Source organism: Pan paniscus, chromosome 4, assembly GCF_029289425.2.
Source record: "Pan paniscus chromosome 4, NHGRI_mPanPan1-v2.0_pri, whole genome shotgun sequence".
In the NCBI taxonomy this organism is placed as follows: Eukaryota; Metazoa; Chordata; class Mammalia; order Primates; family Hominidae; genus Pan; species Pan paniscus.
In genome coordinates, this window is record NC_073253.2 from 142699205 (window position 1) to 142715305 (window position 16101).

The 16101-nt window shown below is 44.2% G+C and overlaps 1 protein-coding gene across 3 annotated transcripts in view; it reads right to left on the reverse strand.

Moving 5' to 3' along the window:
- DPYSL3 (dihydropyrimidinase like 3) overlaps positions 1 to 16101 on the reverse strand; it is a 119507-nt gene that overhangs the window by 55598 nt on the left and 47808 nt on the right. Inside the window, exons 1-3 of one of the 3 annotated variants that reach the window (XM_008954480.6) lie at positions 6854 to 14388; positions 6439 to 6644; positions 290 to 416 (exon numbers count right to left, since the gene is read on the reverse strand). The exons of 1 other annotated variant lie outside the window; for it this stretch is intronic. In XM_008954480.6, the coding sequence (XP_008952728.1) occupies positions 290 to 316 (27 nt within the window). In that variant the 5' untranslated portion in view covers positions 317 to 416; positions 6439 to 6644; positions 6854 to 14388. Of the gene's footprint in view, positions 1 to 289; positions 417 to 6438; positions 6645 to 6853; positions 14389 to 16101 lie in introns of those variants that run through there. One more of the 3 variants, XM_003829069.5, reaches the window with a different exon arrangement.

Genomic DNA, 16101 nt, shown 5'->3' on the forward strand with positions numbered 1-16101 from the left:
GCAAAATGATGGTTAATAACTGTAGCTATAAGAGTTGCTGTGAGTTAAATGAGATAATCCATGTAGCTTTTACTAAGACAGTTAACAATAATAGCTCCACCATGCTTAGTCCCATATTTCTTACCACTGTGTTCCCTACAATCTAATTAACAGAAGAAAGTTCCTCAAGAAAAGTAGTTTTTATACTGGGCTTCATGTAGGGACTGGAACCAAAAGAAGAGGCCAAATTGAGAGGTTCATTCTATTCCACCAAACTAGCTTTGGCTTTTTTTGAGGGATGGGAGGATACCTGTGTTTCGTATATTGAAATAGGCATATGTTGATGAAAGAGGGACTTCACAGCAAAAGGAGTCTGAAAATACAGGAGTCGATTTCTCTGGGTTTTCCAAGGTCTTTCTTATTTGTTTCTCATTTGCCTAGAGAAAGTGGGAGAAAAGGCAAAGTTGAGCATTGATTTGAGGAGGGAGTAACCAGGGAGCAGTTCGCCTCTCCTATTAACATCCATCACAGGCCAGGTGCGGTGGCTCACGCCTGTAATCCCAGCACTTTGGGAGGCTGAGGCAGGTGGATCACCTGAGGTCGGGAGTTCGAGACCAGCCTGACCAACATGGAGAAACCCCGTCTCTACTAAAAATACAAAATCAGCTGGGCATGGTGGCACATGTCTGTAATCCCAGCTACTCAGGAGGCGGAGGTTGCCGTGAGCTGAGATCGCGCCACTGCACTCCAGCCTGGGCAACAAGAGCAAACCTCCGTCTCAAAAAACAAAAGACAAACAAACAAACAAAAATATCCATCACAAGAGGTAATGACATATTCAGATTTCCTGTCTCCTTCTGATTAGATGCACTGATTTCATCAAAGGATGAAAACATTTACACCTTAGAGACCCATTCCTACTACTGTAAACATTTTGCCGTTTTTCAAATGTAATAAGCAAACACAAATGGCCCTATAAAATACGTCAATAGGTAAAGAACAGAGGGCCCATTAGGACAGGAGGGGTTTCTTTTTCTTTTGGTTGTTGTTCTTTTCAAATTTAGTTTTATTTTTTTCCAACTGAAGAAAAAAGAGCAGACAAGCCACTAAAAAACGAGTTATGAAGAAACAGCTGAAAGGATCTTCATAACATGTGTCACTCTAGGCTAGAAGGTGATCAGGACTAAAAAATGATACAGAGTTCAACTAATTTAGGAAAATGCCCTCTATTCAGGTTAAGGGAGAGTCTCTGTATCAAAAGTTCAAAGGCGGTCTAATGGCCTGTATCGGACTGTCAGAGATGACAAGCATAAAATTCTTAGGAACACTGTAACGTAACCAAACAACAACAAAAAAGTTTTTATATAACACTGTTTATTTTTGTTTTGGAAAACTCTTATTTTTACAAAATCATTTCCTAAGCAGTCTCTTTCTAAACCAGACCATTGTCAAGTCTTCTTTTATTAATTTCCACATTCCAAAGTAGTTGAGATTTTATAAATATAAATCAGCATCTGCTCTCTTGAACACATCCAGAGTTCACAGACCACTTTCATGGCCACTGTTTGAGCCTCTTAGTAGCTCAGTGCAATAAGCAGGAAGGCTTTTTATTTACAAACTGAGGGTCTTGCCACATAGACTTGAATTCTCTCAGGAAATCTATTTCTTCAGAATTCCTCCCAATGCCCAGCTGGCTTGGTCACAGCTACTAATATTCAGGGCTCTTTCTATACCCGAGGCCTTCTCCTAGTATTTGAGGAAAAGGAATAACCTGGCTAAGAATCAGCACATACCTGCTCAAAATTTAAAGTAACAAATGAACACTTTAGGCAGGGCCTGGGCTGAGACTTCCATGATCAGATATCTAAGATGCTTTCCATTCTTAAGTGTTTGCTATTTTTCTTCTGTCTTTGACTCTGGAATTCCCCTTTCAAGATGCCTTGCACAGAGAGAGCTGGTTTTCCATGACTCCTCTTCTTTTGGTTTCCTCAACTCGAGTTCTCCATCTCCTAATATTTTCCTCTAATTCTTAAATGACACCCATTGAAGCAAGAGGAATGCGTAGATCCAAAGGTCGGATTGCATTTGTCCCTTCTTCTAGCTCTAGTCTAGTTCTAGGCCCCCAGCTTAACTGCTGCAGAGATCTGGGTGTTACTTCAGTTCATAAGGTCCCTTCACTTCTCCGAAAAAGAAAATAAATTCCAGTGGCACCTACTACACTCACAATCACACCCTTTCAAGGGAGATCACAGAGCTCTGACTACACGCCCTAGACCGAACTTTGCAAGTTGTATTCCTAACTGGGGATAGTCTTCCAGCAATTCCCAAATATCACACACACAACCAAACTTTCAATGCAAAAGAAATGCATTATCTGCAAGACAATGTTTACAGAAATCCAATCAGTGGTTGCAAAAGACCAGTTCTCTGTAATTTGTCTCCTAGAGGGAATTCTGGAGCTGTTTCCACAACTTTCAACATCTCAGCTGCACGTGCCTCCAAGAGGCAGCTGCTGCACCACGGCAGCCTCAGCTTTGAAGCTGGACAAGGCCTAGCTTTGACTGCTAGCTTTGCCCCAATATTCTCACCAGGCAACTCTAAATAACTGACTTCACCTAACCATATTTCAATGTCCTTCCTTAACTGGGAAATGATTATCTGTGGAGGTTCTAATATGAAAATACATATAAAACACTGGAACCTAAGTGCCTAAGTATTAGGACCTGGCCCATTCCTGTGGTCAGCTTCAAGTTGTAACGTATGTCAGAGGAAAACAATAACTGTAACTTATCAAAAGTTCCTACCTGTAGAATTGATGGTGACTACTATTTCAAAAATGTGTTCTTATATGTACTTAATATAAAAGGTAGGAAAGACCGTGTTGTGGGATTTGTTGACAGTGACAAGAAAAATATGCCTCCCAGCAGTGCAGATGGTCTGGAAACCATTTGCCCTACCAATGCCAAGTAACAGCGATGGTAGAGAGGCAGAGGCGGAGACACCAAAAAGAGTGTGATGGTGAGGGACATGCATTTTAATTTCAGTTGGGTATGTAGGTTTAAGTCCGGCCTCTAACACTTACTAAATCTCTGACCCTGAGCAAATTATTTTTTATTTTCTAAGATTTTTTTAACTTGTAAAATAGGGGTAACTATAGTCCCTCTCAGACAGTATTGACTGAGTCAAGGATTCAACGAAACAAGGCATGTAAGGCATAAAAAAACATAATACCTGACAAAATAAACAATCAACAGGTATGGGCTATTGTTAGGAACAATTTTAAATCAATTCATCCATTTAAGTGATAATCATTATGTATCTGTAAACCAGGCCCATCGCGAGACAGTGAAGATCCCTTGCTGTTATCTGTCGAACCCCCAAAACTGCCAGTCTCTGATAATTAGAAGCAAGGCTTGTGTTGAGGTAGAACAGATAATCCACATAGCTGCCCTGAGAGGGGACAATGAAGATCTGAAGTCTTGGGAGCTACTCGGGAGAAAGGTAGCTACTCTGAGCCAACTCCAACAAGGACACAGAAATCTCCCCCTCATTTCCAGCCCTACCACAGGAAACCAATAAAACAAGGATAGTAAGAATGCCTTAATCTCAGGAGGGCAATAAAAATAGGTGGAAGGAGGAAAAAACAAAACAAAACAAAAACAACCAATCCTATTTTGGACCCAAAGCAGTGGTAGAAAGTAGTTCCCAGGAAGGCAAAGGGTACCAGGCCAAGAAAGACTGCCCCCACCAGTCCTCAGATTGTAGTGACACTTCAGCTACTGGGTGGGGCTGCCTTCACAGAAAGGAATAGAGAGGGCATAGAAAATTCAATTCAAATTCCATGTTACCATTTTAAAAATGTACTAGAATTGATGGTAGGGGGTATATGTTATACTTAGATCTTTAATCATATTTGCTGCACATGAATATCTATGTCTACATTGTTATATTTACAACTATATCTAGAAAAGGTACCTCAACCTTCACAGTATATAGACAATTATAATCTTCTATAGACATGCAAACATACATAAATATTTTATTCTAAAATAGATTCCTTGTTCATGGAAATGCAAAAACGAAGCATGAGAAAATTTACAAATGGATTCCTTATCCCCAAAGACCAACATCGGCCTCCTGCCATGCCCTTCCTTTTCATCCCCTTGGTTGTTAAAACCAATGAATTCAAGGCAGCCTGGTTTGAAGAAATTCACAACCACTGTCTACTCCTGTTAACAGCTGCTGGAGATACAGCCCCAGCTTCAAGGCAGAGGCTGCTATGCAGCACCACGCCCCACACACAGAGAGAAAGGATGGAAGCCGCACTGAAAATGAAGGATGTACCCCAGGGAAGATCATTCAACCAGAAACAAAAGGGAATCCACTGCAAATCTGGCCCTGGGATTGGGGCACAACCACATTTACTGGAGCTCCTAAGGCAAGTTATCAATGGTGAATTTCCTTATCTTTCCTTAAAGGTGGCTTAAATGATACCTAGAAGAATGGGTGTGGCTCTCAATGTCATGTCACAGGCTGAGTCCAGAAGAAGAACCACTGCAGTCTAGGAGGAAAAAAAAATATCGGTTCTCTGCCTATCCCAAACAGGAAAACTAGCAAATATATACTGGATGTTAAAGCAAGTGGCAGATACATGTGGCATACCTCCAGCATAGAATAGCATGAGAGCTGTGGTTCAATCTCCTGAGTTGGGGAAATAAGTAAAAATTGAGCTTTTGTCCCAATCAGCTTTTTCTCTTTCTTTTTTTTCTTTTTTCTTTCTTTCTTTCTTTTTTTGGATGATAATTTCCACAGCTCGTTGGAAAGACAAGACAGTCAGCACTAGACAATACTGTGCATTGTAAAAGACCCACGATGTTTCTTCAATAATGGAAAGTGAATGCCATCAGGTAGTGGTAAAGGAGGATCGGTTAAAACCCAAAGCCTCTACCAGGCAAAAGGATCCCTGCTGGCCTCAACTCTTCTCCTTGGGGAGTGTTTCTTCCCCAGCACCAGCTGGGAAGCTGGTAGGGGTGGGGTGCATTTGTGTGAAGTGAAGCTCAGTTGCATGAAAAAGGTATGGTGCGGCAAAAGAAATAAACCATTTGACAATAAAACATAGTAGGCGCAAGGGAGGCTTCTTCCTGCCTGCAGAGGGGAAGGTTCTGCATCTCAATCGCAAACGCACAGGATGTTCCAAGCCTAAGGGAACAAGTGCAAACAGACTCATGCCCACAACAAAACCTGGCGGACCCTGCAAATCAACTACTGTGGCAGGTAAAGCTCTGCCCTAGGGCGGCTGCAGAGCCTCCCAGGGGCCAGCTGATCACTTCCTTTGTTCAGCTTACAAAGATGGAGTAGCCACCCATTCCCCCACTACACACACACACACACACACACACACCATCCAATTCACTATAGACAAAGCACAACCGCACTGCTTCGTGCTAAACTAAAAAACGTTAGTTTTTATTTATTCTATTTTTGTAAATGACCATCCCAGCCTGCCATATGTGCCTACTATTTGGGGGCATCATTACAGCGCATCACCACAGAATCCCAGCCTTGCTGGGCGCCGGTGAAGACGCGGCTTCTGTACCTGATAATGGCACGTCCCCTCTCCACCCCGCCCTAGGCACACCCTAGCGCATCTGACACCCGCCGGTCGCGGTGTCTCCGTTGCACACAATGGGTTGAACACTGCATGCACACAGCGTGCGCCCGCGACAGTAAACTAAAATCTGCTCTAAAAACTCGGCCTTTTCTTTGATGTGAGGGAGAAAAGAAATGAAAAATGTAAAGTGCATCGAAGGCACACACACACACACACACACACACACATAAAGTTGATCATTCCCACTGCAGCCACGTTAGCTGTCCAGTCCCATAAACGATACATTGAAACATGAGTCGGACTGAACGCAGGCAAGAAGGGGACACGGCGAGGACAGGTGGTCCAGACACCCTGCCACCCTCGCGGCGCAGGGGTCAGAGCCGTGGGGCTGGAGCTGGGAGAGGGGCGCGGTCGGGCTGCCAAGTACCCCTGGGGAAAGGTGTCATCTCTCCAAACCCAGCACGGCCAAAAGGATCCTTAGACAAAAAGCACACCTCAACCTGGGGCGGCAAAAACCGACACCCCAGGCGGAGCAGTGGTCCTGGGAGAGCCGCGAGCCCCGCGCTCCTGGGGAACTACCGGCAGTGGGAAGGGAGGATAAATAATCCAGAGTTCTCCGTGCCACTGTTTGGGTTTCCTCTTTGTTTTGTTTTCCCCAAACCCCAGGGTCGCTCAGTCTGTGTGGCGCCGGCTGGACTGACCGCCGCGCTCCGCCACCCGGACCCCGGGTCTCCGTCCCTCCCCGGGGACCGGGCCAGGGAAGCCGGCGGGATTCGAGCCGACCCCGCCCGCAGCGCAGCGGACAGGGAGCGAGCGAGGAGGGAGGGAGCGGCGGCGCCCGGACTCACCGTGATCCGCGGGATGTTCTTCTTGCCTTGGTAGGACATGGTGGCGGCGGTGGCTGCAGCGGCTGGCTCCCTCCCTCCTTCTTCTGCTCCGGCTCGCCCGCGCCTTCCTCAGCGCACAGCGCCCCGAGATCAGGTGGAGTGAATGGTGCGCTGGCCGCGCCGCCGCCTCCGCCCGCCTCCGCCCCCCTCCCGGGCTCCCGCGGCGGCTGCCAGAGACAATAGTAAATCTCCCCGGTCCCCCTTTCACCCCCGCCCCCCCACGCACACCCTCCTCCACCCGCGTTCACGCCCGGGTTTTGTTTTTTTTTTTCTTTTGCTGTGCCAGCTGGGACCCCATAAGACAAGAATGGCTGATCTGCGACTCCTCCCTCTTCTCTCTTATCCCTATTGATTTTCCTCTTTGCATCTGCCTCACCCACTTTTTCTTTTTCTTTCTTTCTTTTTTTTTTATTTCTGATTCGCGAGTGCTGCGGAGCCAGGCTGCTTCACAGCCACCAGGGGGCGCGAGGGGCTTTTCGGGAGCGGAGGCTGAGGCCCGGGGGTGGGAGCATCAGCTACGCCCTCCCGGCCGCGGGGCCGAGTTGCGGGCGCCGCCGCCCCCAGCCAGCTCCTCGTCGGATCTCCTACCTTCCCCGCCCTAGTTTCAGAATGGAGACAGTTCCCGGCTTCCCTCCCGGCACCCGCTCTCCTCCGCCATGGCGCGGGTCGAATGCGGCGGCCGCGCCTTTGTTCGAGGGGAGGGCTGGGCGCCGCCTCTGCTGCTCGCGGGGTGGTAAACAGCGGCGCAGCCCCTTCAGACGCCGGAGACTGGTCCGACTCTGCAACCTGGCGGGCCTGCTGGGGTCCCCAGACCCGGAACATACACATTAGAAAATGGAAAGCCGTGACTCGCTCTCAGAGGCTGCAAGGGGCACGGTAGCAGTGGACTCAACCATTCCCTGTATTTAAAAAATATCCAAGTAGTATCTTGTTAAAGAAACTCCACTGCCTGACTGAGTCTCAGAATCAAAGAAAGAACATGAATGCTGCTCTGTGAGTAAAAAGTAGAAAACACCTGTGGAGTGGGAAGGCAGTAGCCCAGACACGTTCCTGGTGTGCAGCCATGGATTTGGAGTAGAACTGCTATTGCTCCCCATCAGTAATGAACCACGTGCACTGCTCACAATCCCGAGTTTACTTTAGGCAGGGCTGACAGACGAAGGTTTATATGTTATTACAAGCAAAACCATGGCCCTTCGGCGATGGAATACATTGTCCTTTAGCTACCTGCTAAAATCAAACGGCCAAAGGGAGACATATTTGGAGAGGCCACTGTGGGTGGGGTCTGAGTGGTGGCTGGGGGTGAGGGAGCTCCTCAACTCTCACGACAAATAATTCCAAACATAAAATTTAAGGAACCAAAAGAAGACTTGCTATGCAAAAAAAATTATAAAACCCTTTGAAGACAATTTTCCCACCGCTCCCCAATTGTCAATCTTAATGTTCTATTAAATAGAAATCCTGTATGTCACTAAGCATGACTAAAGCTGTGTTGAATCTTGAATTCACGTTTCCATAAGGCAGCCCACTGATGGCAATTCTAGACATCTTGTCATTAAAGTGAAGGCGTGCTTGCGATAAAGAAACTATATAAGGCATCCACAGAAAGAGAATACAGAATACTCCGGCTTGGGCTTTCCATAAACCCGAAACGAACCAGACTGGTCACATAATCCAAGGACACACTAAACCCCCCTTAAACACTCCCTCTCAAGTGAGTTAATCCAAGCTTCTGGTTATTTATGGTTAATTGGACTGAATGCAGTCTTCGCAAGAAAAGTCCACAGCAGTCTCCACTTTATTTCTGTGATACTCTGCAAAGGAGGATGAATGCCAAGCAAAGATCACCTCCCTATACTCTTGCAAAACACAAGGGGGAATAAAAAGACTGGGCCAAAGGCACGCCCTAAACATTTTGCTTTGTTCTTAAAGCTTAAGTGCTGAGACCACTAGCCAAGAGTTGTGAAATTACAAAGCGTTCTGGGGATTGGCATGCAAATGAGCAGGATTATATTTAGAACAGAGTAAAAGGAGAACTAACTACATACTATGGAAACCAGCAGAGCTCTCTCTCTCTGCATCTTTCCTGTAGATTTTACTGCCCCAAACTTGCTGGAAAGGATCTTGCACATTTTTCTCAAGAAAAGCAAAAATATGTAGGGGACATTTACAATCCTAAAAAAAAAATACCGCTGCTGCTGCCTTTTTTTTTTTAATTTTACAAGTTTCTTTGCCTTTCTTACATCTGAGTTATCTCCTCTGTTACCATCATTATAATCCAGAACACTCTTTACTAAATAGATTTATACCATATTTTTGATCACTTGATTGTGTGTGTGTGTGTGTGTGTGTGTGTTGTTTCAAATAACAAGACTTGGTTAAGCTTTTTTGAAGTCAGGTTTGCATGCAAGAGGCCATGCTGAATGGCAATTGCAATGTGTTCTTCTGGATCCGACTGCTGTGACCAGCCAGACACAGAAACACAGCAAATTGATTCAAGCTGTTGCCATCATCAGAAATGTACAACAAACACTATTTTCCTTGTTTCGTCCCCTTCAATGATCTTTCACTTTCTTGAACCAAAATAAAGCCTCTAAGATGAATTTGAAGGAAAAAGCCTTCCTTGGCCATAAGAAAGGCAGCCATCAACACAGGATGCCTCTGTGTCTGGCCAAGAGAGAGAAGAATGGAACCAGTATGGATGTTTTCCACAGTAGAATGACTCTGAATGGTTTTCCTTGGATACACAGCAGTGCTTGGCTTTAGGTATCTCAGTAAACTGAAAGAGGGAGAGGAAGACGTAGAAATAGACTTGATTTACAGTCCCAAAGAAACTTAATTTTGGCTACCACACCTGCCACACCCCAGATTTCCACACTTAAATCAATGGGTACTCCATTCCAGTTGCTCAGGCGAAAGGTTTGGCACCATCCTTGATTTCTCTCCTTCAATCATGCCCCTACTCTCTACAGACAATCTTTCAGCAAATGCTACTGATTCTATTTTTTTTTTTTTTTTTTTTTTTTGAGACGGAGTCTCGCTCTTGTTGCCCAGGCTGGAGTGCAGTGGGGTGATCTCGGCTCACAGCAACCTCCGCCTCCCAGGTTTAAGCAATTCTCCCGCCTCATCCTCCTGAGTAGCTGGCATTACAGGTGCCTGCCACCACGCCTGGCTAATTTTTGTACTTTTAGTAGAGAGGGGGTTTCGCCATGTTGGCCATGCTGGTCTCGAACTCCTGACCTCATGTGATCTGCTTGCCTCAGCCTCCCAAAGTGCTGGGATTACAGGCATGAACCACCGCACCCAGCCAGTTCTATCTTTTAAATGTATCCAGACTATGGTCTCCTCTCATGATTTGCAAAGTTTCTTCCTGTGTTTAGCCATCATTTGGCTATCACCTGAATTATTGTAACCTCCTAACTGGGTTCTCTTCCTCACCATCACTCATTCATTCATTCATTCATTCTCAAAATATTCACACAATATTTACCTTGTGCTTACTATGTGCCATTATTTTTATCAGTGTTAGTGCAATGGAGGTGAATAATAAGTCCCAAATATCATGGAGTTTACTTCGTATTCTTCTTATATAATAATAACGCATATCCTTATTACATCACCTGTCACTTGCTAGCCCCCTTTCCTGCTTTATCTTCATAATACTTTTTACCACATGACATATTAATTTATTATTGGGTATTCTCCCCATCACCAGAATATAAGCTATTTGAGGGTATGTGATGTGTCTGTTTATTTACTGAATGCCTGAAATAAAGCCTTGTCCATAGAAATTGCTCAATAATTATTAGGGGAGTGAATGTAAGAATTTTTTAAAATTGCATCTGGAGAAAGATTAAATAGATGAAGAAGAACTTTTCTGGAACTAAAGGGCATGTAGTTAGAATGTAGATTTTACAGTATCTATTTTTGCTTCTCTATGCATTTTTAGAGTTTCCTGATTCTAGATTTCAGAGCAGATGAATTAAGATGGCGAAGAATCACTTTGCTAATATGATACAGTCCAAAAATTTCAGAGCAACATATGGGCCAAAGAAAGGCTCAGTAGAGTAGAATTGGTACCTGGGCACTGATTAGTTTTATGCCAATGAGGCTGATTCAGTCAGGAGAGGAAACTTTATGAGGCAGGAGAGAAGTAGGTCAATGGCTCTATGAAAGTTCCAGAATAGGCAACTCAGGTGACATTTATTGTTTGAGTGGAGGGCTTGCCCTTAGCTAGAAACAAGACTGGTTCTTCCACAGTCACTGAAGAGGAGAATATCTTTGCACAGAGTCCAGTAGCTGGGTATATTTCCGGGAAGGACTTCATGGAATTTGTCTTCTGACTCCATCTATTTTTTCTGCCATCAGCTAAGACCATCTAGGAAAGAAGGTATTGGGAGAGGGAGGAGGAGTTCATATGAAAATCATTTTCCAGGACAGAAAAGGAACTAGGAAAATATGGTATGATTATCTGGCAGTGTCAGAGGCGTGTTAACCAGAGCAACTCCATCTTGAATAGGAGCTGTGTAAAATGAGGCCGAGACCTGAGACCTACTGGGCTGCATTCCCAGATGGTTAAGGCATTCTAAGTCACAGGATGAGAGAGGAGGTCGGCACAAGATACAGGTCATAAAGACCTTCCTGATAAAACAGGTTGCACTAAAGAAGCTGGCTAAATCCCACCAAAACCAAGATGGCAACAAGAGTGACCTTTGGTCGTCCTCACTGCTACACTCCCACCAGCGCCATGACAGTTTACAAATGCCATGGCAACTTCGGAAGTTACCCTAGATGGTCTAAAAAGGGGAAGCATGAATAATCCACCCCTTGTTTAGCATATCATCAAGAAAGAATCATAAAAACAGGCAACCAGCAGATCCTCGGGGCTGCTCTGTTTATGGAGCAGCCATTCTTTTGTTCCTTTACTTTCTTAACACACTTGCTTTCATTACTCTATGGACTCACCCTGAATTCTTTCTTGCACAAGATCCAAGAACCCTCTCTTAGGGTCTGGATCGAGACCCCTTTCCTGTAATAGCAGCAGTAAAGATTCCCTTCAAACGGTGACCATAAATTTAAAGAGAGACCAGTAAGCCTGGTTGTGGATGTTCCTCCAGCCACTTACAGTAGCATATGTGCAGGCAAGGAGCAGGTAGGGTGTGGAATTGAATGTGGGCTCTTTTAGATGAGTGCTGAGAAGGGAGAGAAAAACTCAAGGGAATTGAGGATGAAGCAAGGGATCTAAGCTCCTTAAGAGAGCAGGGAGAACACAGTGTACAGGGGAATAAAGGACAGTGAACATACTGAAGATTAAGTAAGATTATTCTCATAAAGCTCTTAAGTCAAGTTAATTAAATGGCAGCTACTCCTAACACTCTTTTTAATATTTTGATTTTTTTTTTTTTTGCTAAATTTATTTATGCCAGGAACTATGTCTTATTTACCTTTGTAGCCCCCAGCTCTTTTACAGTGCTTGGAGTGGAGTCGCATCAATGGGAAAAGGGGGAGATTGACTGAACAGGCAGGGGAGAAAGTCCAGAATATTCTCTGTCCTTTAATCTCCAAAACATTTAAAATAAGGACCTAGCCATTTACCTAGTTTTGACCATTAAAAATATTTTTTACTTTCTAAAAATACATTTATATGTTGCTGTCTTAATATGAGAAAACATTTGCCCCTTGGTCCTGATTTGAAAAATTCAGAAAAAAAAGTTCTAAAATAAATATAGAAGAGTTTTGAAGGGGAAAATGTATATACTAGGCCTATGTGAAATATATAGGCTGTTCTTATATTACATAAATAAACATTTAATCTTAGAGCTGCCTTAATTAAGCATTTTGGTCCATTAATTTTTACCTACAACCAAACAAAGGAAATCTCAGTCATGTAACTCCAGTGTTACAGAATGAAAACCAAAGAGGTGATTCACCTGCTATTATTAGATGTCTACACATTGAGTACAGAAATAAACTGGTAAACAAACTAACCTCGGATACACATAAACCAAAAAAAAAAAAAAAAAATTACAGCCACAGAAAAGTATTCCCACTGGCTGATTCCAAAATCAAGCTTACACTAGCTTAAGCAAAGGTATGCAATCCTACGTCTCCCTAGACAGAGTTTCTCATTCTTTTCTTCAGTAGTCATTGAGTTTGAAGGATTCTGACCTGCTCCATCCAGCTCTGATGGCAACTCATATCAAAGCCAAAGGCTAGAGTTAGAAGATCAGGTTGCGAGAGGCCGGGTGCTGTGGCTCACGCCTGTAATGCCAGCACTTTGGGAGGCAGAGGTGGGCAGGTCATGAGGTCAGCAGATCAAGACCATCCTGGCTAACATGGTGAAACCCAGTCTCTACTGAAAATACAAAAAATTAGCCGGGTGTGGTGGTGGGCGCCTGTTATCCCAGCTACGTTGGGAGGCTGAGGCAGGAGAATGGTGTGAACCCGGGAGGCAGAGCTTACAGTGAGCCAGGATCGAGCCACTGCACTCCAGCCTGGGCGACAGAACGAGACTCCGTCTCAGAAAAAAAAAAAAAAAAAAGATGAGGTTGCGAGATGAGGACAAATTATTGTATGCTGATCTTCATCTCTGGCCCAGCATGTTAGACACACAAGTGAAGTTACATTCATACAGAGGGGGAAAACTCTTGACAGCTCTGCCTTAGGCATCATGGGGAGAGATATTATAGTCTGATGAACTTATCTGAACTTCAGAAATTTTAGAAAATACTTTATTTCCCCAAAGTTGCTGCTGTGAATTACCTTTCAGCAAGGAATCCCAGGTTTTTCAGCTATATATGTTCATGGGTTTGGGGAAAAAGGCAGTCTAGTGTGTACCATTCCCCCAAAGGTCCATGTCCTAATCCCAGACCTATGAAGATGTCACCTTACATGACAAAGGGATTTTGTGATTAACTTAAGGATCTTGACAAGGGGAGATTATCCTAGATTATTCAGGCAGTCCCAGTGTAATCACTAGGGTCCTGATAAAGGGAGGAGGGAGGCAGGAGACTCAAAAAGAGAGGGAGTTGTGTTAAAGCAAGAGTCACTGTGTCTAGACACCAGTATCTGTCTGTGTTTAGACAACCAAGGGTGTCAGATGCAGCCATGAGCCAAGGAATGTAGGCAGCTCTGATAACACTTTGAATTTAGCCCCATAGACACAATTTAGTAATAATCCGTTGCCCAAATTCTGGATCTGAGCTAGTTTTCAGGCTTGCAATCCATTAATTGAAGGAAAAGCCAGTTCATCAGTAGGAAGGACCCTGCAACGCCATGCCTAAGGTACAAGGTAATCTTGACTCCCACACAAGTACCAATAGGAGAATCATAATTTAGACGCCTAGTCCTCCTACAAGAGGTCCTATTGATACAGGAGATAGAAAGAAATTATTTAGGCAGATAGAGTAAAAGAGTCCTCGTCAAGGCTTCCCTTCTAATAAAAAGCAGCCCAAGAAAAGCAGTCTGGAAAATCAAGTTGCAAACATAGATAAGCAGCCTGGAAGCTTGCATGGGTGAATGTTGGGAGCTGTCCCAACAGAAAAGGGCTACAAGGGAGCCAGGCATGGTCAACATGGAGGCACCATTTTCCCTTTTGTTACCATGTGTACAGTAAAGGAATAAGCAACATGGCGCTAGCAAGGCAGAGAACCATCTGCATAAAAAAAGATTAGGGTCGGGGAGGCCAGTTTCTCCTGCCTTCTGCAATGGCATACCTAGTCCTAACCAGGTTTTCATGCCTTATGCAAATGGCACACCTGGTCCAACCAATCTTTTGTGCCCTATGTAAATCAGACACCGCCTCCTCAGGCTCACTATAAAACCCCTGCATTTCCCCATAGACCCAGAAAACCCATTTGGGACCCCTCTCTCTGCAGCAGAGAGAGCTATTCTCTTTCTTTTGCCTATTAAACTTCCACTCTCAACCTTACTCTTTGTGTGTCCATGTCTTAGTTTTCCATGGCTGTGAGACAAAGAATTTCAGGTATCACCCCAGACAACGATGCTGCTTCACTACGGCCACCTACTAATGCCACTGTAAAGTGGGAAGGGAGACTGGCAGATACAAGTTCCCAGTTGACATTGATACCCAGAGCTGAAATATCAACATAGCTTCTCTGTTAGAGTAGAGACATGTAGAGGCCAGGTACTGAGTGGACTCTTGGTCTACGTTTGGCTTACATTTGGCCTTTGGGGTTCACTGATCCACCTAGCAGTCATTTTCACAGACCACCATTTATTAATTGGAATAGACAAATATGGCAATTAGCACAACTTCCACATTGGTTTCTTAGTCTCTGGGGTAACAGCCATCAGGTAGGGAAGACCAAGCAGAAAGCTCCAAAACCGAACCCCCACCCCACCAAAGATAGAGAGTAAATCAAAAAATTGGTTTTATCCTAAGGGAATGGCAGAGGTTAGCAGCACAGTTAAAGACCTGAAGGATGCAGGGCTGCCAGTCTCCATCATATCACCATTTAATTCACTAGTCTGGATGCCACAAAAGCCTGACAAATACCAGAGCATGACTCAATCAAGAGCCTAAACCTAAGCTGCTATGATATTTTTCTAGAGCAAATGGCCTCAAGTACATTGTACATAGCCACTGACCTAGCAAATGAGTGCTGTTTCATCAGAAAAGAAGATCAAAAGCAGATTGCACACACTTGGAACAGAAAAACTGTACACATGAACAATCTTGACTTAAGGCTATGTTAATTATCCTTTCCTCCACCATAATATAGTCTGAAAGATCTAGATTGTCTGGACATCTTAAAGAACATCCCAGTAGTATACTTTATTGATAACATCATGAAAATATGACTAGATGAGCAAGAAATGACAAGTACATTGAAGGCTTTGGTAACACACATGAACTCTTATCTACAGAATGGAAGATAAAGATAAATCTACAAAGATTCAGGGGCCTGATATCTCAGATTGGGCATGCCACAACTTCTTTCAGAGTAAAGAACAAATTATTGCACTAGAGAACTCCTGCAATGAAGGAAGCACAAAGCCTGGTAGGTCTCTTCAGGTTTTAGAGACAACATATTCCATATTCCAAAATGTGTTACAACCCACATACAGAGAAGGCTGTCAGTTTTGAGTGACACCTGGAATAGGAAAGTGTTCTGTAACAGATTTGCCTGCAGTGTAAACAGCCCAACCACTTTGGCCCTGTGATTCAATGACTCCTATGTTATTGGAGGTATTTGTGGGGAAAAAAAAGCCACGTGGAGGTCACACAAATACCAACAGGAGAATCATATTTAGACTCCTAGGACTCTGGAACCAGAAAATTACACACTATCTGAAAAAGACTTCCTTTTGGACCCTGGTAAAGACAGAAGCCCTTATCAGGGTCATCAAGTGACCACGCAGCCACAAATGCCCAGCACAAGGTTCTGTCAGGTTCAACATGTTATAAGAACAGGTGAACCTAGCAGCAATTCATTGCAGATGGAAGTGGTACATCCAGGATTGGCCATGAGAAATGCTGAAGGGCATGAGTAGGCTACCTGAGCAGGTGGTCTAGTCTCCCATGTCATCCACTACTTTTGCTCCAGTACTTTTCTGTTAGCACACACCTGTGGCCCTTATGATCAGATGATAGAGAAGAAA